The sequence below is a fragment of the Serinus canaria genome, chromosome 19 (assembly GCF_022539315.1).
Source record: "Serinus canaria isolate serCan28SL12 chromosome 19, serCan2020, whole genome shotgun sequence".
Taxonomy (NCBI): domain Eukaryota; kingdom Metazoa; phylum Chordata; class Aves; order Passeriformes; family Fringillidae; genus Serinus; species Serinus canaria.
In genome coordinates, this window is record NC_066332.1 from 4,757,324 (window position 1) to 4,782,076 (window position 24,753).

At 55.3% G+C, this 24,753-nt stretch overlaps 2 protein-coding genes across 5 annotated transcripts; both read right to left on the reverse strand.

The window, feature by feature from the left end:
* Window positions 1–1,887: 1,887 nt before the first annotated feature.
* Window positions 1,888–9,447, reverse strand: SERPINF2 (serpin family F member 2). Of its 4 annotated transcripts, none has more exons than XM_030231191.2 (9): window positions 9,295–9,447; window positions 8,241–8,298; window positions 7,477–7,533; window positions 6,189–6,606; window positions 5,774–5,917; window positions 5,416–5,619; window positions 4,421–4,563; window positions 3,631–3,835; window positions 1,888–2,943 (listed from the first exon to the last, which is right to left on the reverse strand). In XM_030231191.2, exons 2-9 carry the CDS (start codon window positions 8,292–8,294, stop codon window positions 2,618–2,620), a joined length of 1,551 nt encoding a protein of 516 aa, XP_030087051.1. In that variant the 5' UTR covers window positions 8,295–8,298; window positions 9,295–9,447; the 3' UTR covers window positions 1,888–2,617. The 4 variants fall into 4 exon arrangements, with proteins under 4 accessions (XP_030087051.1, XP_018774925.1, XP_018774924.1 ...); XM_018919380.3 differs by having other exon boundaries at window positions 8,241–8,361; window positions 9,295–9,401; XM_018919379.3 differs by lacking the exon at window positions 9,295–9,447 and adding an exon at window positions 8,724–9,146.
* Window positions 9,448–10,359: 912 nt separating this feature from the next.
* Window positions 10,360–22,672, reverse strand: WDR81 (WD repeat domain 81). The gene is given in 12 exon segments (XM_030231189.2): window positions 10,360–12,061; window positions 12,943–13,122; window positions 13,300–13,445; window positions 13,596–14,294; window positions 14,578–14,743; window positions 14,872–15,037; window positions 15,247–15,437; window positions 17,203–17,393; window positions 17,909–18,016; window positions 18,241–18,495; window positions 18,498–21,791; window positions 22,535–22,672. Coding segments are annotated over 11 exon segments (5,715 nt in total). The 5' UTR covers window positions 21,784–21,791; window positions 22,535–22,672; the 3' UTR covers window positions 10,360–11,734.
* Window positions 22,673–24,753: the final 2,081 nt, after the last annotated feature.

Here is a 24,753-nt window from a genome sequence, read left to right on the forward strand (position 1 = left end):
GGAAACTCCTGAGCAGAAACATTAATATTACTTTGCATTTTACAAACTGCCTCTTCTGGAAAGTCAGTGGAGTGAAAAAGAGTCTTATGGTTGGTGTAACTGATAATTTGTTGAGCGAAGCACAGTCATGGAGGGCTGCTGTACTGTCAAATAAGATGAAATTAATAGTTTGACAAGAATAGCTTGGAGGAGGAGTGATGGCAGCAAGACAGAAAATAGGAAATAAGAACCAAGCTGTTCAGGAAACTGAGAACAAGGGGAAAAACTTTATAAAAGCGGGAGCTGGAGGGCAGAGGCGTGAAAAGGAAAACTTGAGCTTCAAATTTTGCAGTGGTTGCAGTGCAACAGGGTGGCATTCAGGGAGGTTACAGTAGCCAAAGAAGACTTACCTAAGGCATGGAATGGTATTTCTGAATGCTAGGAATGAATCTGTATAAATAAATAAGCTAAAATGTTCCCTGTGGGCTAGAGCTGTGCCCTCTAGTAAGAAAGGCTGAATTCTTGTGGGTTTACTTGTTAAAATTGCAGGGCTCTGTAATTACAGCCTCTTTCTGAAGGGTTCGTGTCATGACATTGGTTAGAGGGGTAGGCATTATCTTCGGCCATTCTTCCCCTTTTAGACTGGAAGAAATGCATAATTGGAGGCTGGAGCCAGGACTTTTCATTCCCCAAAGTTGCCTGCATCCCCTAAATTCGTGGTTAGTGAGTCAGTCCTGCTCTTGTGCCAGCAGATGGTGCAGACTATTCAGGGACGGAGGCTCCCAGAAGCATTCTGCTCCTTCCTTTGAGGGAAGACAGCCTTCCCAAGAGAGGAAAACACTGCCAGAAGGATGGCCCTTGGGCTCTCTGACTGCTGCTCTGCAAGAACACAGCACCATCCTTTCCACCCAGCAGCTGAGGGGGTTTGGAAGCAGAAATTACTATGGACAGGACTTGCTTTGCACAGAAGTACTCCTGAGTTAGGACTGTAATTTTTAAGTGGTAGGATGGCTTGGTTGGGTGGAAGGCCCCCAGAATTCCTTGATAGAATCATAAAATAGTTTGGTTTGGAAGGAACCTTTAAGATCATCTTGTTTCAGCCCCCCTGCCATGGGCAAGGACACCTTCCACTATCCCAGGTTGCTCCAAGCCTTGTCCAAGCTGTCCTTGGACATTTCCAGGGATGGAGCAGCTTCTCTGGACAATCTGTGCCAGGGCCTCATGGGCATTTAGGGCACTGCTGCACTGGAACAAGGACCCATCTCAGACCAAAGGGAAGCTGTAACAGGACATTGTCTTTTGCCAAAACAAAAGCAGTGACATTCAGCTACAGGTGTCAAAATCTTTGCTCCTTTCCCTGGAAGCTGTCCCAGCCATCCACAGCATGGACACTGTGGAGCCAGGAGCATCCCAGTGAAGAACAAATCACAGGTAACAGATGCCAGATCAGCACCTTCGACCCTCTGAGCAGATCCCAGCATTTGTCAGGTTTTACCCAAGAGAAAAGTTAAGGGCTGTTACATCTTTGCTTATCCCTGCATTGCTGCTCACAGGCCAAACCCTCCTGACCCTGTGCCACTGAGCTCATGCCCTAATTCAGGGAATTCTGCCATCTCACAAAGCCAGCTCTGACCCAGAGAGCATCCATCCCCTGCACACTTGCCAGGGGAGATGCCCAAAACTTGTTGGACTTGGCCCTTGGAGAGCCTTCACAGATCTGCCATTTCACCTCACAGCCCCTGCTGTTCCCTGTGACAAGGTGTAGCAAAAGCAGATCCTTTGCCACAGCCCCTCCTTTATTTTCTTCTGTCATGCCCAGATTTTTTTCCTCCCCATCTTTGCAATTACTAAATCTCTGTGCCTTTTCCCTTTCTCTGTTGGGTTCTTCAATGCAACACCTTCAGCAAATACATTCTGCTTTATTCTTTATTATTCTGCCAACATAAAGATTACTAAAAAACACTTTATAAAATATCCCTTGAAAAATATAGCATTACCCAGCCTCTAGAAGAAGGGCTGGAAAGGGAAAATTACCCAGCCTGTAGAAGAAGGGCTGGAAAGAAGGATCCAAAGGGAGGGGTTTCCTACAGCAGAGCCTCCTACATCAGATCCAAATAGCCAAGGAGTGGGAAAAGGGAATCTTTGAAAAGAACCCATGCCTGGAAGTGGCTGTGACTCATCGTAGAGAAGGCAACTGGTTTCTAGTCCAGTTGCTCTGGAGGTCATTGTCTAGGTGGGCACAGATGGTTTTCAGAGGAACACGGAGGGATTCGTGTTCCCAGGAACTGCGGAAGGAAGAGCCACGTTCAGACAGCCCTGGCTGATGTCCAAGCTGCCAGATGCTAATGATGATTCCAGGCTACAGGGGACTCTAATAAGATCTTAATGAAGACTCTAATAACAGTCTGGGGACAAGAAAGTCTCCCTTCCATGACTGAGAGCCCTGGAAGGGAAATCCAGGCAGAACAAGCTTTTCAGGTTCAACAGAGGGGAGCCTCAACTTGGAGAAGCTCAGAAATCCCAGGACTGGTCTCTAGGGATCTGGAAAGGAAAACAGCAAGGAATTGCCCCCTGTGGCCTCTCCCAGCTGCTCCAGAGGGTCAGGCAGTAGTCCCAGAACACTCAGCTGTGCCCTCTGTTATTTGGGCACGCGGTGCTTGTTGGCTTCTGTGGCTTCACCTGAGTCCTGTGGCTCTTGGATCTGGGGAACAGCATCTGGGTTGGGGTTCTGGACACTGCCAATAAAAAGTGGGATCCCTGTTTCATCCTCAAAGATGATGAAGATGAAGGGCCTGTCGAGGCTGAAGGCAGAGACTGAACGTGACAGCATGACACTGGTGGCAGCAGATGCTTCCACCCCGTCTTCTTTAAGCTCCAGGGTGGCCTGGTGCTGTACACTGGACACAAAGAGAGGCTCCTCTGTGATCTTCTGGAGGTTTGGGCTCGTGAACAGTTCCTGGAGGCCTGCAGAGAAATGAGACCAAGTTGGTGCTGTGAGTTCTGAGTTTTCTCAGAGCTGTCTGAAGAAAGCAATTCCCTGATCTGTTGCTCCATGTGCTGCCCACCATGGAGGACTGGAGAACTGACAAGAGAAACAAAAATTCCACCTGTTTAAAAATAGTAGTGTAAGAACTTGAAGTCATCCTTAAAAAGCAGCAATAAGTCTGAAGACTTTCTAGCTAGGCTGAAAACACTTCTACAGAGATTATTTTTTTAAGCAATTCTTTGCTTAAAAAACAATGTGAACTCTTAAATTATTCTCATCTGGAAAGGCAGCCCCTGGTGTTTTATTTCAGCTCCAGGTTTTGTGATCTGCATTTTCTCTGTTGGCAATTTCCATGTCCTGGACACTGAATGAAATGACAAAGTAAGAGACTGAGATTGATGCACGGGGGAAGTTGGTCTTGGCTACAACAGGAAGAACTCGTAATGGCTGTGAGAAGCTGTGAATTCTCTGTAGTATCATCTTGTTGGAGCAAAACATTTGGTGCCAGGCAAGCAAGGAGTAAGGAGGAGGAGAGGAAGAAGAGCTGGGAGAGTTTGGAGTTCTGGAGCAAGCTGTGAGGCACAGCTTTAGAAACAAGGGTGGCAGCTTTTGGTGTCAGCGAACAGACTGATCTTGTTCTGTGCAAACCCTGCCAGAGGCCTTACCCATTTGGCTGAGAACCTGGTTGAGTTCCAGCTGGTAATCCAACTTTATTTTGGGGATCTTCACCGTGGTGGGCACCTCTCTGGGGAAAAGCCTGCACAGTTGTTTGTAAGGGAAGTTCTCCAGCATGTGAGAGGTGTCCCTGGAGTTGTGGTTTGGTACAAAGACCACAAAACTCACATTGCTCTTGAAGGGAAACTTGGCCACCTGGAAATAAAACCAACCAGAGAAGGATTCAGGGAAAAGGAAGGGAAGTCCACAAATTTAATTTCATTTTAATTTAGTCTTTTTCTAATTGGTCTACAGGGCCACTCTTGCTCCCAGATGAAAACAGCCTGGTGAGAAGGAGGGATCTGATTTCTCCAGAGGAGAATTTGTTGGAATAACAGCTTTAGATTTTAGTATTAGCCACTGGCTGGTAAAGGTTGAGCACATGGCAGAGTGAAAGCCCACAAGCTTGTCCCACTCTGGATTCTGAAAAGCTCCAACAGCACATGGTCTGAGGGAATTCCTTTCCATATTTTCTCCTTTGTCTTTAACTCAGGGCTTTAAAATTCTATTAATTCCAAGTTAGTCAGAATATCTCTTTGTGGTTTTTCCTAGAGATTAAAAGGGAAGTTTCAACATTCTTGCTGGAAGTAAGGACAAAGAATGATTATTAAATTTTTGTGTGCTATGCCTGTAAAAAAAAAAAAAAATTTGGTTTTTTGGAGGGACTGCTTGCAGTTAGTAAAATACCACAGCAAGAGGAAGTTCCAGTGAAAATTTGCTGTACTCCTGAGAGATCCCTACCTGAATATCCTGGGACTCCAGAGTAAACCAGCTCAGGGGGTACTGGTGGGCTTTCATCATCTCAACTGGGACCACAAACTCATTGTCAAGGTGGAACACATCTGGCCCAGTGAAACTTGCATTAAATTTATTCTTCCAAAACCCTGTAAAAATAAAAGTTTTGAAAGTGATGAAGTTAAATTTGAGTAGAAAACCAGAAACTGCTGAGCTGACACTCCTCCTATCTTGAGTTCTCTAACAAGGCCAGTAGTGACCAGGGAAATGAAAATACAGTGAAGAGAAGTCAGTACCAAGGCTGGAAGAGCCCTAACAGCAGGAAACTCTTATCATCCAGAGAGAAACTATGGAATAACAAAAAGAACATGGATTAATCCTCATGCCTCAGCGTGGGAGACTACTGAAGGCTATGGAGATAAAAGAAACTATGTTTGTGCTTTGAAAAATGGGGAGTATTGCCTCTGTGCTGCAGAGGGGGAAACACTGCTCCAAGACCAAGGTAAAACGTTTGTAGATTTACACTGGAAGAGTTTGGTCTGTGCACAGCCCTCAGGGAATTCAAAAAGGAAGATGTGGCCGACCACCGTGCTGTAGTCAGAGAGAAATCCACAGAAGCTGCCTCTGAGCTCTGTGGTGGGTGTGCAGAGCTGCAAACGACCTGGTTCACCATTTGGGTTAGAAAAGACCTTTAAGATCACTGAGTAGATGAGCAGGGATGTGCCACTGCCTGGGATCCTGAAGCAGGAGGCAAAGATACTGCAGGTCCCACCTGCTGTGTCCTGGCTCTGCTGTCAAGTAACATTTTTAGCACATGTGAAGCAGTTGGGAATTATTACTGTAAAGAAATCTAAGCAAGAGGAACAGCAGATGCACAAGAACAAGCAGATTGCCTAGCAGGAAGCGAGGAGAGGAGAGGCTGTTCAGCTACAGGGCTTGCAGAAAACTGGAGTTCCAACTATTTCCTCTTGAAAGAAATGAGGAAGGCCTGTGGAGCTCACCGTGGAAATAGATGGCATTGAGCAGCAGCATCACTGTGTTTTGAGGGAGCTGCTGGAGGAAGGAGGGAATTTTTCCATGAGTGACATCCTTTACCCAGTTGTTTATGGCCATGAGGTCGTCCTGACTGATCCCAGAAAGGGTCTTGGGCTTTGCTCCATAGAATTTCTCTGAATCCTCCAGGAACTTCTCTTTGACCTCAAACCCTGGCAAAGGGGAGGAATGATGGAAAAGGTTTGCTCAGCGTGATATGACACTCCCCAAGAGGAGGAAATAGGGGAAATTGATGTCTCCAGGGTGCTTCCATCACTCTCTGTGACTGGGAGGTTTGTCCTACACCAGTCCAGCCCCCTCTCTCACCTTTCTGCAGGTACAGACGTGACCCCAGGCTGAGGGTGGACTCTGTGAGCCTCCTGCGAAGGGTGCCCAGCATCTGGTGGAGGCAGGGCTCTGACTCCAGGTGCATCACCTCCAGCAAATCCTTCTCTGTCTGATTTGCTGCTCCTAAAAATCAAATTCCTGTTAGGTCTCATGCCCACAGAGTGGAAAACAGGGATGTTCCTCTGGCTGCCTCTTGTTAGAAACACGCTGTGCCTCACAAAAGAGGCTGGAGAAATCTGAGAGTCGGAGCCTCAGAGGGCAGCTTCAATTGTAATCATGCCTAATTAAAGCTGCAGCAGCAAGGATAAGTGGTAGGGACTGTATTTCATTTGCATCTGGTTGGGAGAGGAGCTGGGGAAGGGCAGGGAATGGTGGCTTTGCCACTAAGAATTACCCAGGGCCAGGTGGGACAAGGCGAGGGCGATGCTGAAGGGGGACAGGATCACGTTGGTTCTGTTGGACTCCAGCTCCACCTTTCTCAGGAGATCAATGCTGAATCTCATCAAGCCATCTGCCAGCCTTTGGCTCTTCTTCCAAGTCATCTCACAGCTTTTACCTCCAGCCTCTCCTTCCTTCTCAGTAGAGGCATTTTCCCCAGGTGATTTCTTCCTATGACAACCCCCAGCCCCAGTTACGGCTTCATCTTCTGAGTTCCAGTCATCCCTCGTGTCTGGCAGGGTGGTGGGGAATGCTGACATGGGTCCATCATTCTCCTGGAAGCTGTCATAACTAAATTCTACCATCTTTCCCTCTGGCAGGGCTGGGATGGCTCCAGGCAAATCCCACTGTGAAATTCCAGCACTTTTCACATCCTGGGGAGAAACAAGGATAGCACTGGGAAAGCAGGAGCACAGTGACACCCTCATGGACTTTCACTGCACACCTCAGTGGGCTGAGAAAACTGGGCAGAGCTGGACTGCTCACTCTGGTTTTGCTTCAGTTTCCTTTTAACTCTGAGGATAAAGATTTGGAAAAGAGGTTTTGTATCCTGTGAAAATGGACCCAGGGTCGGGTTCCTCCTCTACTTGCTCTCAGGAAAGCTTGAGGTCAAGGCCCACCACCAGCTCAGCACATGTCCTGTGCCTTCAGCATTTACAGATCCATCATCCTCAGCCTTGATTTCATCTCCTCCCCTCACACATTTCAGCAGTGCCCACCTGCCTCACACTGGTCACCCCTTCTGCTGCTGTCACAGCCCTGATCCAGTTTGGCTCAATTCCTCCTCCAGGCATCTGTGTTTTCTTGACCTGTGTGTTCTATTCCATTCTTCTTCTCTCTAAATTTCCTCATTTTCCACTCTTCTAAGCTTTAGCCTTTAGCACTGCCACTACTCCTCACATTTGCATGATCTGAAACATCCCAGGTTCAATGGGTTGGAACAGCTACAGGTCTTTCTCCCTGTCATCCTCACAGCTGGTGGTTTCCCTCACCTTTCCTTATCAATCAGAAATTAAATCATCCACCTGCCAGCCCCTGTACACACCACACTGATGTTAACTCCACACTCTGCTGTTATTTAGGGTGGAGCTTCCAACCTGAAGGAGCAGAGCACTGGCAGCAGCTGGGAGTAGAGCCTGCAGAAAGATGGACTTTCTCATGGCACTGGCATTGCCTGGGCTCATCCCTTCTCAGGAAAAACTGCAAAACTTCAGCCCCCTTGGGTGGAACCTGTCAGTGCTTACCCTCAGCTTCCCATCCTTGTCCAGGAAGAGACGCTGCTGGTCAATGGCATGTGCCAGCTGTGGGGAAAAAAAATCAACAAAAAACCAGAATCAGGTCCCTCTGAATTTCCAGAGTGTGTCTTCCCTGCTCCCACTGCAGCCCTGGCTGTAGCAGTCCCCACAAGGTACAGCCAGGGCAGGATTTTGGGGTGCAGACCCAGAGGTGGTGGGGTCTGACATGGGCAGGTGGAGGTGAGGAGCAGCTGGGAGACACTGCAAATACTGGATTTGTTTAGAAAGGGATCAGGCCAGTCTGGCACAAAATAATGGATCCTTTTGAGATTGAGCAGTGGGGTTTTGCAATCTCAGTTCTGACAGGGATCCAGATTTAAAAGCTGGGGGGGGAGGAAAAACCTGCTTTTCAAAAAGTTCCTGTTAACTCCTGAAGGTCACGGTCACCAAATACAGTTGAAGTCAGGTTCCAAAAGAAAAGTTTCTATAGAAATATGAATAATACTGAAAATATTGTATATAATATTATAAATATTATATATATATATATATATATATATATATATATATATATATATAATAAATATTGAATGAAAATAAGAACATCCACAACTATTTGAGCTGGGTAAAGGATTAGAAACCTTGCTAGTGAACCCCCCAGCAGTATCCTCCACCAATCTGCCTTCCAGGGCTTTTCTGGGTGGTATTTGCCCCATGGTCTGGCCCAGGGAGCCACCACACTTCCCTTGCTCTTTGCTGGAGTAGCAACTTACCCTTGGGAGGCTGTGCAGAGCAGCCAGGCAGAGCAGCCCCCAGAGGAACCCCATTTTCCTGGAACACAAGGACCAGCCGAGAGAGGAGTTATTTCCAGCTGCCAGCTCAGCCTATTCAGGTCTACAGGGAGAAAATTATCAACCTGGCCAAACAGGTTGGCACAGAAGCTGGTGGAAAGCAATAGGGAGATGAACAATGCTGCAAAGAAACACCACAGGGCTCCTGGGTCTGGTGCCAAGGCAGGGAAATCAGAGAGGAGCAGGGGCTCACAGCCACAGCCAGGCTGGGCTTGGAACCTGCCTGTCTGACCCTGCTGCCCTGGTTTCTCTGGATTGCAAATGGCATTTCCCTAATCAGTGCTGCACACACCGTGCCTCTGGAAGGAGACAAGAGCCATTCTGCTCCTTTCCCATGGAAACCACAGGGATACAGGCACAGCATCCTCAGCTGTGCCCCAGGCTCTTGGGAGAAGGGCTACTGACCTGCGGGTGCTCAGCAAGTGCTGTCTGGGAGGGAATTTGCAGGTATGAAGTGCAATACCACAGCAGTTTCCCAGCATTATGTCCTGGAAGGGGGAGTCCTCCCCTTCCCAGCACTCCTCTTCCCCCTTTGCTGGCAAACCCCGCCTCTCCCTGCTCCGTGCTCCAGTTCCAGTGTGGACAGGGCTTCCAGGGGTCACAGCGAAACCCCACCCATTCCCTGGCCAACGCTTCACACAGCCACTTTTCCCTTTCAGACAGAAATAAAATACCTTTTCCTTCTCATAAAACCCCCACGCCAAAGCCCTGCCCCCGGCGTGGTGTCCACATTTAATTCCTGGGGCTCCTTTCCACTCTCCAAGCAGTCCTTACTTCACCCAGAACTGCTGGGCTGAGAGCCCGCTGGCAGAAGATAACTTGAGGCCAGTTCACTCTTCCCCTTCCTCCACCCCAAATACCCCTTTTCCTCCCTGGTGGTGCCCATCCTTTAACCCTCTGCCAAATTCACCCCTCTCTCCCAGAGGGCCATTGCAGGAGCCCTCATTTCTGTCAAACCCTTTGATTTGTGCCTTACCTGAGGCTGTTGATGTCCACGTTGGAGCTGGCAGCTGCTTTAGCCTGTCCAGCAGCTCTGCATGGGGCACACAGAGCTCTAGTCCAGCCCCCCCTCCCAGCAGTGACCTTCAGCACCACCCCCTGTTTGAGAATTTGGCAGGCAAATATTGACCTACAGCATCCGGGTAAACATTTCTTAGGGGGAGAGGAGTGAATCTCTGGTGCATTTGGAGATGGGGACACACTTTTGGGCTGCTGTACCTTCAAGACAGCCTTAACACTGAGTTTAGCAGTCCAAAACTCCCACCAGCAGCAGTAATTTGCAAGTGGCTCCACTTTGCATTCACTCCCCGTGCTAGGAATATTCTCTTTTATTCATAAACTTCAGTGAAAATGCAGGGCTCAGTGTTTATTGCCACAGGGCTGTCTGGTTTGGGAATTTTCTTTGCTGAAACCCCCAGCTCTTCCCTCCTGGAGTCCCTGCTGCTGCTGGTTGAACAGAGGGCAGGGGCCCAGGGTGCTGTGGCTGCACACAGCAGGCTCTGATGGCCAGGCTGGGCTGAGCCAAGAGCAGCTGCTCCCTCCCCTGGGGCACAGCACGCTCCAGAGCTCTCCAGGGCAGCTGGTCCCAGTGCCCAGGGCATGCACATAACTGCTGGGGCACAGAGGAACAGTCCTGGGGAGGGGCAGAACTCCAGCAGAGCTGCCCAGGGTGGATTTGTGATCATGCAGAAGTGATGGTGATCCTTCCTGCCCCTGCCCCTGTCCTCAGGGGGAGAGGAGTCACTGAGGGCCAGCAGGGAGCACCAGCAGCATCTTCCACTCCATTCCTTGCAGGAACTCTTGGTTTCCAAGCTCACCCAGACAGTGAGTGACAGATCTGAACTCTCCAACCACATTTGGGAGCTACTTCCCCCTGGAAAGCAAATCCTGTGCAGCAGAGTCCTGTCCTACATCCAGGGCTCCCCCAGAGCACAAGAGGAGCAGGAGGGAGGAGGTGGCACTTGGGCTGAGCAGCAGGAGAGCTGCAGGCAGCACACCCAGCCCCTCCAGCACAGAGCTCACACACACACACAGAGATCTCTGCAGTTCTTTCAAAGAGTATATTAGAAGTAAATATTTACATCTATTGCAAATGCTTAATAGGCAACACGGGACTGAGAGCTCCCCTTGGGTAGGGAAGGACAGCACTGGCCAACCACTCACCTCCCCAGCTCCCTGCAGCTGGCAGCTGGATGGAAGCCCTTTCCCCTCCCAGGACAACCCACAGCAGGCTCCTCCTCTGCCCAAGAGCTTCCCACTCCCCTGATACTGGCTCTGGCTAGGCTGAAGGATGGATGGGAAAAGGGCTGACATAGAAGGGAGGAAACTGCTCCTACTGGTGGGGCAAAGAGCATCCTCTGTGCCTTTGGGGTGGGAACAGACAGTGCTGTCCCAAAGGAAAGGTCCAAGAGAGAGACCATGCTGCATTCTTGCCTCCTGCCTCTCACCCTACAAGGGCAGGAGGGCACAAAACTGAGCACCTTTTTGCTGTCCTGTCTTCCCCAGGAGCCTGAGCAGCACGGAGGAGAGGATTAGGATTTACTGAGGATCAATGCCAGTGCACAGCACACATGGCATTCCTCACCCCTCACATCATCATGGGATGCTGGGGTAGGAACCAACAACAGCCCTACCCCGCTGCTCCAGAAGCCAAAATCCCCATGGAAGTATCTAGTTATTTAGTTCTGGCCTCCTTAGAGTCACATTGCCACCCCAATCTGCCCCTCTGCAGCAGCCCACTCTGACAGGAACTGAAGGGCAGATGGGGCTTGTGCCTTGGCTGCCTTCCATTCCAGTCCTTGCCCTGGAGCCAGCACGGCAGCAGAAGGGCTCTGCTGAGCCTCTCCTCCTCCCATGCAGGCTCCAACTCAGCTGGCAGAACCTGAAGTTCACAGAGCACCTCCTCTGGGCTTTGAGCACCAGCCACAGGAGGAGGAGATGCAGCCCCAAAGGCAGCAGTTCCCAGGCCCAGCTTCTGCCATCCCAGTGGGGCTGTTCAGAGGTTCAGGAGAGGAAGGGGAGGGGAAGTGCAGGTGGCAGTAGCTAAACTGTTGTGTTTTATCAAGGGGCACCTCCTACCCCTTAACTGAAGGGGGGAGGGTACCTGTGGTCCCTATTCCTGTGGAGGGCAGCTCACAGTCCCCTGGGGATCAGGCACACACGGTAAGGAAAGCTCCAGGCCTCTCTGCAGGGGTGACAGTGACCTACAACGCCCAATATCTCTCCCAGCAGCAGTGGAGGTTTCTCAGTTATGGCTTTTTTTTTTTCTTTTTCAAGATACAGAAAGAGCTTAGAGACGTAACAAGTACACCTCCCTCTGCATCCTCTGCTCAGAAACATCTGACTGTGCCTCCTCCAAAAGCCATGCTGCTGGCTTCCAGCTCCAGGGACAGCCACAGGCTGCCAGGCCGGGGTCACTATGCCAGGAGCCGGATGACGCCGTTGTCCGAGCCCAGCAGGAGGTGGCACTTTGTGGGCAGCACTGCCAGGCTGGTCAATGTACCCCGAAAGTTCTCTGAGCTCAGCTTGGTGGTGCTGCTGGGCAGGGCTGAGGACTCCAGCATGGAGTAGACCCCGATCTTGTTGGCCACAGTGCCAGTGACCACTTCGTTACCATAGAGGTCGAAGGCGTGGATGGGCTCGGAGGCAGATTTGTAGTGGTGCAAAGGTTTCTGCTCCAGCTCCTTCCACACAGTCAGGGAATGATCTGAGGAGGAGCTGATCAGCATGTTGCCCTCTGCAGCCTGCAGGAGAGGAAAGGCCAGTGAACAGGGGTTTCTGTAAAAACTCACAATCTGGTGCTGCCCATGAGAGCAGCAGGTGGCTGCCAGTGACCCAGTGGTCACAGTGCAATCCCTCAGGACAGTCAGAGTCATTTCCAAGCAGCTGATGGTACTGAGCATGTTAGCAAGGCCTTGAGTGGACACTGCAAGGTAAAGCATGCTCTGGTAGCTGGCAATCTCCTCCAAGAGATGGGCTGGGCCTCTTCTCAACAACGCCCTGACACCCAACACAACTCATTCATCATCTGTTGCTACTGCAGTGGGTACAGGGATTACCATGCAGTCTCCCTCTCCACTAAATCACCTGCAAAACTATTTTTCTTCTCAGGAGAAGGAACTGGGAGGCTCTCTCACAGTTGAAAATACTGCTGAAGGTAGGAGAAGCCTGGAGCTGCTTATTACCAGAGCTAATGAGAGGGTAAACAAGCCACACTGCTGAACTTTGTTTAACCCACATTTGGGTCGAGGACACAGGAGAGCCAGCACTGCTCCCTGGGGTGGGTAAATATGGACAAGAGTTACTCATTAGAGCAACACTCTCCCAGGGAAGCCCAGAGCCCCGTGGAGAAAGCAACACATTTGCTCCTTCACAGGAGCCATGACTCCTCCCTGCCCCTGCTGCAGACCTGCCTGGCAGGCACTGAAACCCAGGAGGGCTGAACTCTGGCAGCATGAGCTGGACCAAGAACAGCTGGCAGCAGCACTAACCACAGGGCAGGAGAGCTTGGGCAGCCCTTTAGGGCCACTGCAAGGCATGGAGCACACAACCCTGAAGGAAGGATGCTCCACACAGCCTCAGAACCTCAATGAGGCCCCACCCTGATCCCAGCTGAGCCTCTCACCTTGATCTGCAGGATGTCTCCCTCGTGGGCAGGCCAGCCCCGCATGATGAGCCCTGTCCTGGTGTCCAGCAGCACGATGAAGCCCGAGGAGAAGCCAGCCATGACGCTGCGGCCGCTGGGGCTCACGGCCAGGCAGCGGATGAGCCCCGCGCTCACGCCGCTGGCCAGGCGGAACTCGTGCTGCAACACAGACACTCCAGTTGGGATGGGGAAGCTCAGGGGAGCTGGCATTCAAGGGACAAGCTGGTTCCCATGGAGCCATCACAGCTGGCTTTGGGATCTGGGCTTTGGGCCAGCTGTGATCCCAGCATTAAGCAGAGGGATGGAGGAAGGTGACTCGCAGCACAATGTCCCTACCTGTAGTCCTGGCTTCCTGTGGTCGATGAACCTCAGCACAGAGTCTGCACTGGCCACAGAGATGCTGTGATAGGGAGGTGGCATGGTGGTCACAGCTGTGATGGGGACTTTGCTGTCTAACTCATCAAAAGTCCGCAGAAGCTTGCCTATGAAAAGATGACAGATATTACAGCAGGACAAGTCACACAGCAAAATCTCCAGCTCTGTGCTGGTTTTTAACAAGAGCCACCCAAACTCAGCGCAGCCTGTAAGGGCTGGACCAGCTCACTCCAACTCCTCACCCTTTCCCTCCTTACCTGTGAACTGGTCCCAGATGTGCACGGTGCCATCACAGCTCACCACGTGCTGCGGTGCCTCCAGCTGGCTGACGTAGAACACAGACTTCTTGTGCTCGGCGTAGGTGAAGCGTGGGGGCACCTCGCTGGTGCCATCCCCGTAGTTGTACAGAGGCCAAAGCCTCACTGTCTTGTCCTTGCTGCCACTCAGGAAGAAATCCTCGCTGCCCAGCGGTGCCACGCACTTGATGGCCCCAGAGTGCCCTGAGAAACTCTGCAGCTTGATCTGGTGGAAGTGGAAGCGGGGGTCGTGCTGGCTCACCCCGATCTCGTACTGCCAGTAGGCCAGCCAGTTCCCACAGAGCATGTGGGTGCTGCGGGGCAGGTCCTGCTTCAGGGCACTCTCCTCGCTGGATGAGCTGGGAGTGAATCCATCAGGGCCAGCACTGAGGTGGAGCAAGCCAAGACCCTCCCGCTGCGTGTCCACGGGCACCTGGATGCGGTTCCCCACCAGGACACTGCCAAAAGTGCCAGAGTGAGTGTCCTCCTGGGGGCTGGAGAAGGGCTCAGCCCCTCGAGGGTCTTGGTCAGAGCCCACCACACTCGGTGTTTGCTCCAGGCCAACGGCCTGCAGGTTCTGGGGGTTCATGTTCTCCAGGTGGAGGCTGGCCAGCTTCTCAACCAGAGAGTGGTTGGGCACAACCGTGCGGATAACGTCACCTGAGGAGACAGGGACAATGTGGCTGCAAGGGAAGCAATGTCCCCATCATCATCATCATCATCATCATGCCCCTCCATAAGGGATGTGGCCACAGCATCCTCCAGGTCAGCTGTATCTGCTCCCAGCTAAGGCAGCCCGAAGTCCAGAGGGCTCCCAACCCAAGATTCAGCCCAAGCCATGCTGTAGAAGCTGTGGGTTCCCCCCCTGGAGTTCAGACCCAGCACGCATGCCCAGAGCACAGAGCTCCCTCACAGATCCCTGGAGCTGGTGGCCAAGGCATACCCAGCAAGCAGGAGAAGGGGATGTAGGTGATGTAGGCCATTTCAGGGTTGAACACCTTCTGTAACTCCACCAGCACAGATGGATCCAGAGGCAGCAGCTTCCCATCTGAAAGGGGCACCTCCATCACTGGCACCTCACAGCTGCTCAGCGACTCTGCTGTCAACCCCTGGACAAAATAAACAATGTCAGATAAACCCCAAGATGAGATGCTCTTACCACACAAAGACAGCCAGGTATGCCCATCACATTCCCACACCTGGAGAAGTACAGGAGGACTTCTCCCACACCACTGACCTGGTCCTGCAGCTCCTGCAGCAGCGAGAATGCCCCAAAGAAGTTCCTCACTGTGTCACTCAGGTGCTGCTGCACCATCTCCTGCCCAATGCGCAGGCAGATCAAGGCAATGAGGCTGATTGTCTTCACACACAGGACAACACGGGCCTGGGCTCCACTGGGGAAACTGCAGAGGACATCCATGACCAGCCTGCCCACCACATATCCCTTTTTTTCCATCCTCTGCCTCATGCTTCCTGCCTTTTCTGTGTTACCAGAATGCTTTCAGCAGTGCACCAGTGCAAGGAGATGCACACCAGAGCAGGAACACCCCCAGCCCTGGCAGCATCAATGGTCCCCACAGAACCATTCCCAAATCCCTGATTTTGTGCTTACCCAACAGCTGGTGAAGTGAGGAAGCCCAGCACTGGGAGCAGCACCTCCTGGCTGATCTTGGGCAGGATGTCCATCAGTGTGGTGTCAGAGAGACACACCACAATCTTCTGTGTCAGTGTCACAGCAGCCAGGAGCCCGGCCTCCTTCCGACTGTTCAGCCGGACACCGCCGGAGCCGCCGCCGGGTGCAACCTGTGACAGGGACTCCTTCAGTGCCAGGGCCACCACCTCCCCAGCAGGAGACAGCAAAGGTGACCCCAGGGCCACTTGAGCTCAGCCTCGAACCCAGCACAGCACTGCTGGGCACAGCTCCTGGAAGAGGAACCTGAGCACTGAGTCTCAACAGCAAAATGTGTCCAAAGGGATGAGTCCAAAAACTGACAGGCACCTATCAGCACAAGGGATGAGCCTGCAGAAAATGGGGAATGACACCCCTAAGCTCACAGATTTCCTCTGCAGAGTACAACATCCCCACAAACGGGAAGCTCAGTAGCAAGATTCAACCACCCCACACTGGCCCAAACCACCCTGGACACCCCAGAGCATCATTTGCCAGCACAGAGAGAGGGGAAACCCTTACATTTTAAAAGCAAAAATCAGTGTTTTCATCCCACAGTCTGCAGAGGAACAGTCCTTGCATGAAATATCCAAACACAAATTATGGGCAAACCCGCTGCTGACTTCTAGAAATCCAGCTGCTAACAATTTCATGAGGTAGAACTGCACATCCTTTTTCTGCTGACAATGTACTGCTGCTGTTATGGCAGTGCCAAAGAGTTAATAACATCAGCAGCAACACTCAAATATTTCTTCACAGATTGTCCTATTTCCTAACTCCTAGACAAATCAAACACCCAAGAAAAGAGAGCCAGTAACAAAACCCACAGACAATTCCCAGTTCCTGCTATATTTCTTGTACACCTGCCATCTTCCAGCTCATCACAGAGGCTCTTCCTCTCACAAAATAGCCACCCTGCCAAATCCTGCAAGAAGGATTGACTTTATCCTATTTGTGACCCGCCAGTTCCATGGCTCCAGTATCAGGTTGCCAAATGCTGTTTCACAGGGGTATTTAATCCCCTCTGTGCCCCCAAGCAATGAGCTTAGGAAAGCAAAGCAGAACAGCTGGAGCTATGATTGCAACTGGGTGGAGAATGATTTTTTGCTGAAAAATGGGATTTTTTCCCCTGAAAAATCTCCCCTTCAACACTGGAAAAACTGACAATGCCTTTTTGTTTTCTTTAAATGAACAGCTGTGGCCTCTTTTCCTCTATGTTTAAATTATCAGAAAGCTACTGAAGTTTTCCATTTAAACGAGAATCCATAACCAAAGTGTTTACAACCACTAAAGAGAGAACAATATGAAAAATAAGCCTGTTTAAAACATTCAAACCCTTTTCCTTTTAATGAAAAATTGAGTTTTTCAACCAGCTGCATTATACATTTCCTTCTTGCTATGAACCTCAAGCTGAAAAGTTGGTGAGCCTTGCCAGTGCTTTTTATTCAGTTGAAAACCTGTTGGTCTCCCCCCAGTTCAGCCCTATCTACCCACACAGACCTCTGTGAACACTCACTCCAGCAATCTCACAGCAGCACAAGCTGCTCCTCCTGCCTGTTATCACAATCCCACCCTTGTGCCAGCTCTGTTTGGGCACAGAAAAGCAGAATAAATTCTTTTTCTCTGCTTTCACAAGGTCTGACAGTGAAAGAAGGGTATGAGCAGAGCCATGTGCTTTGCTGGGAGCAGTCTGGAGCTTGTGGCAGGAGGTGAAAGTGCCTCTCCTGCCCTTCTCAGCCAACACAGCTGCTCAGCCCATACTGGCCCAGTCAGAGTCCAGCCAAGCTCAGTTTATACACAAGAAGCTCCTGGTGAGGCTGGACTATTTTTTTTACATCTTCCCTTTGTGCCTGCACACAGCTCTTGTCCCAGCAGAGAGGAGAAAAAGGCAATACTGACCAGGTAGCTGATGTAGGGCAGGTACTGGTAGGTGAGGACAGGCTCTCCATACAAATATGCCACGTGCACGAGGCAGGCCAGCACTGGCTTGGACACCTGATCTCCCAGCACAGGCCGCTTCTGGTAGATATTTCCTGTGCTCAGGGGACTGTTCTCATCACTGCTCGGTACAAACTGCTGCCTGGTGGGGCCTGCCCAGAGAAAAACACATCATGAGCTGAAGCAGCAGCCACACCCAAGCAGACAGACTGGGGGAACAGCCCACCCTGTGTCACCATCATATTTTCTGAAAAATCCCTTCACCAGGATTTCTTCTCCTGGGAAGCTGAGAAGCCTCAGAGAAAAATGTAAATAATAATGATCTGATTGCTTCTCCTGTGTTTGCTGCTTTGGAATGTGGTCTGGACATTGTTTACCAACAGGTGCATGTTTGATTGGTTCCATGTGAATTGTGTTGACTTAATGACCAATCACCATCAGCTGTGTCAGACTCTGAGGAGTCACAGGTTTTTATTATTATTCTTGCTCAGCCTTCTGATGTATCCTTCCTCTATTTCTTCAGTATAGTTTTAATACAGCATTCTTTAATATAATATCATAAAATAATAAATCAACCTTCTGAGAACATGGAGTCAGATTCCCATCTCTTCCCTTGTCCTGGGGACCCTCACAAAGACCACAACCCTGGGCCCTGGGGAGGCATTACCGACGTAGCAGGACGTGAGCAGCCTCAGCAGGTTCCTGGCGATGAAGCGGGACGTGACGGTCGGGCCCAGCTTGGCCGAGAGCCACCTCACCATCTTACAGGCTGTGTCTGCAAAACAACAGCAGCCCCAAGGACACAGCACAGCACAGATTAGTTATCTGACAGTCTAGCAGTCCCTACTGCCCCAACCCTGACTCTCAGAGACACGTGCAGTCCTGGCCTCTCACCTTGGTTTCATCACTATCCCCAGGCTGGGACCATAAACACCCCCAAATCTGGATCTGCTTCTCCCCAGGCTCTGCCCAACATCCAGGACACTGGCAGGGTCTTACCCAGCAGTATGGTCTGCTCTTTGTCATCAGAGTGATCTGGCAGCTCCTCTCCCTCCCCTTCCTCTGGCTCGCTGCTGTCATCAGCCAGGGTGACATCCACAGAGGCCCCAGCAGCATCCACGACCACTGTCAGCTCCGCATCGACCACCGCGTCCTCCTGCTCCTCTTCCTCATGTTCCTCTTCCTCCTCCTCTGATTCCTCACTCTGCTTCAGGTCCTGGCTGCTGTCCATGGACTTCAAGCTGCTCTTGTCTTCTGGGAGTCCCCATCTGCAGGTCTGTCCTCGCCCAGGGACACCTCGCTGGCACTGCTCTTGTCACTCAGCCGGCCGAGGCTGAGCGATTCCTGCTCCTGGGGCTGCAGGGATTCCCCGACGTAGAGGCCACTCTGGAAGTCCTCACCCTCAGGCAGGTAGGCCTGGTCATGGAAGCTGACCCCAGAGGTATAGTCCAGGAGGTCGAGTGCAGCAGAGCTGTGCTCCACATCCATCTTGATCTCCTCCCCAAACACACACGACACCGGGCTCTCCCCTCCGCTCTCATCGTCCTCAGCGGTGCCCAGGAAGGATTTGCTCTCTTCCCGCGAGCTCTCGATGCCCACGAGGATCTGCAGGATGTGGGGCAGCAGGTTCAGGAGGAAGGACTGCAGCCCCAGGCGCACGATCAGCTGGGCCACAAAGCAGTCTGTGTACAGGTAGAACCTGCCATGGCGGGAGCAGGGCGTCTCGTAGGCTCCGATCAGGGGTTTCAGCAGGTATTTATTGGCGTTCTTGGGCCCCAGGGATTTAGCTATGGGTTCAAAGAGGTACCACGCTGCATAGACAGCGGTGTTTTCCTCGGACATCAGAGATAATATGAAAGGCAGAAGAATCTCCAGGCCCTCAGGAGTGATTTCAGCAAGGATCCCCTCCAGCTGCTGCCACAGCTGGAAAACAAGCTCCCGTCCTTGCCCTTCATCCTCGATCTTCTTTGCCTGATAGGTGAAAATGAACTTGTGCAGAGCAGGGAAGTAGGTGGGAAAGGGGACAATGGAGCTGAAGGGGCTGAGGAGCTGCATGGGACAGGGTGGGGGGAGGCCCTGGGAGATGGGTTTGTATTCAAACAACTGCACTGCGCCCTTGCCCAGCCTGCTCTTCAGCAGCTTCTCCACAGGCACGCTCAGCTGCAGCAGGACGTGCAGCACGTGCTGCAGCGGGGCCGGGATCTCCTTGGGATGGTAACGGCAGAGGTTCCTCACCATCAGGAACCGCTCCAACAGCGACGCGTCGGGCTTGGAAGGACGAAGCCTCGGTGCAAATATAATCTCAGCTACCAGGATGCCCAGAGCTTGCATGTCCCTCTGGAAGAGGTCTGAGAGAGCCAAGGGTGGCTCTTCCCACGGCTGCTCCAACAGCTGCATCTCGCTGCTTAAGCCTTTAACCAAGAAATTGTCCAGTTTCTCCAGTTCCTCCAGGGCCTGGAGCGGGTTGAAGCCTTCAGGAAGTGTGATCTTCATGTCCAGCTGATCCCCAGCCCCTGCCTTGCTCCGACGGAGCGGTCGGACCCCTGAGGATTTGCCCTCGGTGACATAAGCAGGGAGGGTGGAGGCCTGTGCTGGAGGCACAGCGGCACAGGGCTGGTCAGCGGCTCTCCCAGGAGCAGAAATGGAATCCAGAGCTTCCGTGCCTTGTTCCAAATCATCCTCACCAGCCATGGGTTTCTCCCCAGACCAGGTGGTTTCACTGGGAGTAGCCTCCAGGACCAGCCCGTTGACTGCATCTGTCACCTGGCCTTGGATGTCCTCCAAAACCACGGTCTCACGGATGTTCTGGAGCAGAGGCCTGGCAATGGCTGGAGCTTCAGCAGGAGTGTAGGCAGGTCCCACCATGCGCCTGGGATGGGGCTGGTCAAAGAGCTGCACGACCCCGTAGGTCGTCAGGTGCGTGTGGTTGTCAACCAAGTGGAGGCAGACATTCTTCTCCTTGACTGCATCCTTTCCCAGCAGCTTGTAGCCAAAGGTGAGGTCAATCCAGTGGTGCAGGTCCTGGGAGACCTCCCTGCTCTCCAGCAGCATGCGGTGAACTTGGATGAACTCCTCGTAGGAGCTGCACCACGACGGCACATCCAGGTCGGGCATGTCCGGGTGGATGGAGCGGAAGATGGAGGGGTCTGTGTAAAACTCTGGGATGCACTCATCAGGTGTCCAGCTCTGCATGCGCTCCATGCTGGCTGGGTACTCGTTGGGCTCCCACTGGGACCTGACATGGCAGCACAGCACTGCCTTGGGTGTCCTGCGGGCCGTGTACACGTAGTAGGTGATATCCGAGAGGACGTCTGAGATGTGATGGGGGACGTGGAGCTGCTCCCCACTCGAGCCCCCCGCAACAAACGCCTGCTTGGTCATCTCGTAGGTGAAGTCCAGCTGCTTGTCCCCCTTGTTGAGACGGAACTTGGATTTCCTTAGGTCCCTGAACTTGCCGTTTTTGGTAGTGAAGTCCACCACCCACGGGAGAACCGGGTGGTAATTGGGGTCTCCCATTCTCCTCCCAGCCAGGCTGTTCAGACGCATAAGGTAGTCGAAGTTGCTGACCTGCCCGTGCACCCACTGCAACACCAGGTCTCGGAGGTCCTTCTGGCAGGCACTGCACGTCACCTCCTGCCTTTGCACACAGCTTTGCTTGCCCTCTCGCTCCAGACCACCCTCCAGATTCTCCTCATCCTCCTCCCCTGGTCCCTCGTACCCTCTGAAGTTCACGCGCAGCCGGCTGCACAGCTTCTCATCCACAGCCACGTCCCGGAGGGAGAAATCTCCACAAGCCAAACCCGCCTGGTGACAAGCCCTCATGGCCTGCAGCACGTGGAAGAGGAGGAAGAGGATCTTGGCGTGGCTGTTGGTGAGCTTGGCCGGGCTGAAGGTCACGACGTCGTGCAGGCAGTACTGCACATAGGGGTAGATGATATACAACATGTCGGCCGACTCCAGCAGCGCCTCAGCCTGCAGCACATTGGGACACAAGGACGCCCCTTTGGCCACGCTCTCCTTGGCGGGGGACGTGCCAGGCACGTTCCTGCCCAGCTGGAGGACGGGGCAGCCGTAGGCTCTGTGCAGGGCAGCCCGGAGCGCGTCCAGCGCCGGCACCGTGGGTGGCGCGTCCGGGCGCCGGTACGGCCGCGCGTACAGCCCGTGGGCCCGGCCCCACAGGTTGTGGTAGTTCTGGGAGGCCACGCTCTGCATGAAGCCGTGCAGGGTATCCACGTTGCCGCCACGCTGCTCGGGGAGCTGTGCCACCCGCAGCGGGTAGCCCAGGCGGGCCTTGCACAGCCCGTGGATCTCCACCCGTGTCCAGCCCGCTGGGAGTTTCTGCACCGAGTGCTGCAGGAACGTCCTGAGCTCCACCTCGCTCAGCCCCTCGGGCCGCGGGCAGGCCGGCGGCAGCGCCCGGCGCTCCTTGAGGCTCTGCAGCCATTTGGCCGGCACGAAGGCGGTGACGTGGGTCCTCTCGGGGGCCAGCTGCCGGCGGTCGATGTTCAGGTCCTTCTCCACGCTCTGCAGGAAGCCTTCCATGCTGGATTCTGCTGGGAGAAAGGTGGCCCAGACAGGCTGTGAGCGAACAGAGCACAGAACCGCCCTGCCCGTCCCAGCAAGCAGCAAGCATCACTTCCCCATCGGCACTCGGGTCAAAAAAAAAGTGGTTTGAGGAGTTTGGTCATTGTGCCTGTGGGGGGGGGTGGAGAGGGACAAGGTGGGACCTTTGCAGCCTGGCTGAGTGACATGGTGGGGCTCCCACAGCCCCTGGCAGGGGGACACGATAGGGACATGGGGGAAGGGACATTACAGGACCTCTGCAGGCCCAGGGTCGCTGGGGGGACACACAATGGACCATCCACAGCCAGGGAGTGGGACGGGATGGCACCTGTTCAGCCCCAGGCTTGAGGGACACAATGGGACATTCACAGCGAAAAGGACCACGATGGGATATGGAGGGGGACATCTGCAGCCCCAGGGCTGGCAGTGGGGACACAACGGCTCCTCCGCAGCTGGAGGGGGTACACGAGGGCATCGCCAGCATTACCCCCGTATTGGGGACACAAAGGGACCTCTGAGGGCCCGGAGAGCGGCCACGGGGGACACTCAGGTGATGCTCCCAACACGGACCCGGCACCGAGCACGGCCACGGCTGGTCCAGCGGCCCCAGCCCCTAGGGACCCTCGCTACCGCCGGAGGGACCGCAGAGCCGGGCTGAGCCCCGAGGGCCGCTCCGGGGAGCCCTCATCCCCCCGTGGGGTCCCTCACCACCCCGGCGGCCCCGCGTTACCTGGCGGCGGCGGCTCAGCCGCGGCGGGCGGCGGCGGGGGCGGCCCCGGCCATGTTGGTCAGGTGACGGCGGTCACATGCGGCCGCCGCGCCGCCATGTGCGCGGGGGGGGGCCGGGCCGCGCTGCCCGCCGGGCCCCAGCGGGGCCGGGCCCGGGCTCCCTCCAGCGGCCGCGGGGCGGGGGGGCCGGGGCGGGCGCGCGCGGCCGGGGCGCGGGGCCGGGCATGGGCAGCGGCGGGGCGTGACGCGGCGGCGGGGCGTGACGTCACCGTGACGTCAGAGGCGCCCTGGGCTGTCAGCTGGAGCCGGCGAGCCGCGCTGACGAGGCAGCCGGTCTTAAAGGGGTCCTCACCCGCCACGGGCGGACCCTACCGGCGGCAGGTGAGTGCCCGGGGCAGCCGGTGTGGGGCAGTGGGGTAGCTCCAGCTCCGCCGCCCCGGGATCCTGCCGCCCTCTGCCCCGCGAGCCACCGCACGCTACGGGAGGTGCCCGGCCCCGGTGCCCGTGAGCCGAGCCGGGTCCTTCCGCCATCTCCCGGGCGCTGTCGGGCCTCCGGTAGCGGCGGTTCCGCGGTACCCACGGGGCACACGGTCATGACAGCCACGGCGGCCGTACCGCGCGCGGCCCCTTTAAGGGCGCCGGGGGCTCCCGCCGGGCAGCGCTGCATGGCGCGGAGGCGCGTGGGAGACACGTGGGTGGAACGTGGCGGCCGCCGATTGGTCCCCCGACCCTGGCCCGCTGCAATCAGCTGTTACTGGGACGAAGGGCAGGAAACGGCCTTAAAGGGGCACGGCAGCTCCGACCCTCGCACCCCTGGGCGGGAATGGCAGCGCTGGGAGTGCCGGCGGGGCAGCGGGTGAGCGCTTCTGCTCGGACCGGGCCGGGCCGCCGCTGCGCTGCGCTCTCCCCCGCCGGCACCCGCGGCGGGCGCGGCCCCTTTAAAGAAGTTGTCCAGTCATCGCGCGGCGCTGCCAAGTCATCGGGGTCAGCCGAGTTCTCGCGGCCGCGCCCCCCGCGCCCGCCCATTGGTGCTCGCGGAGAGCGCTCACTTCTGATTGGTCGAGGACTTAGAGCAACTTCTCGGAATCGGGGCTGTGTCACCAGCCCCGGCACAGGGAGGCACCGCCCGAGGGCGGGCGGGGGCGGCCGGGCCGTGCCCGCGGCAGCGCCACGCCCCGCCCGGGGCCCGCGGAAGGGTCGAGCCCCTTCGGAGCCGCCCTGCTCCCGCCGCCCCTTCACCCTCTTGAAAATGCCAACTCACAGCACGCGGGGCACGCCGGGAGCGCCGCGCCGCACTACAACTCCCGGCGCGCCCCGCGGCGGGGTGGACCCGTCCGTTCCCAAGGCAACCGCCGCCCGGCCGGGTGGGAGCCGTGCTCTCCTTCGGGGGGTGGGCGGGGCAGAGCGCTGCCCTCACCTTCCTATTGGCTAAGCCGCTGGTCGCGCCGGGTCGCCATTGGCGGGAGCGGGTGGCAATCCCGGCGCGGGGGCGGGCGCGGCGCGCGGCGGCGGTACCGGCGGCGATTGGCTCGGGGGCGTGGCCGGGGGGCGTGGCCGGGGGCGGCTGCGTCATGACTCCGCCAGCTGATCCGGGACGGAGCCGGCGCGCGGCGGGGGGAGGCGGTGGCACCGGCACCGGGCACGGCCGGGGCGGCACCGGTGGGGCGGCGGCCCCGGCGCTGGGCCAAGTCGGGCCCGGCCGAGCCGCGCAGGTGGGTCCGCCGGTACCGCGCTGGGTCGGGCGGTTCGGGTGACGGAGCCCCGCGCGGCGCCCTCGGTGCTCCGGGGCTTGAGGGGCTCCGCCGTGCCCCGTTAGGGAAGGTCACCTTCCCCCGGGGCAGGGCGGCCGTGGGGGGTGCGGCGCGGGGCGTCCTTCGCCGGGCCCCGCGGCGCCGCCTGGGCCGGGCGGCCTCGCCCCCGGTGTCGGTGGGGCGGGCAGGGGGGGTTGGGGCCGGGGCCGGGCCCGTGCGCGGCTCCCGCGCCGGAGGGTCCCGGTGGGGCGGGCGGGGCTGCGGCCGGGGCCTCCCCGCGACGGGCGGTGGCCGCCCCGGGGGTGACCTTCACTCCGGGACCGGACTGGGCAGACTTTGACCCGCGGCCGCTCCCCGCCGTGGGCACGGAGCGGAGCATCCCGGGCGGCAGAGGGCCGGGAGGGCGGTGGGGTGTCCCGGAGGGAGCGGAGGTAGCGGCATTGCCGTGGAGCGGCTTGGGGGGAGCTGC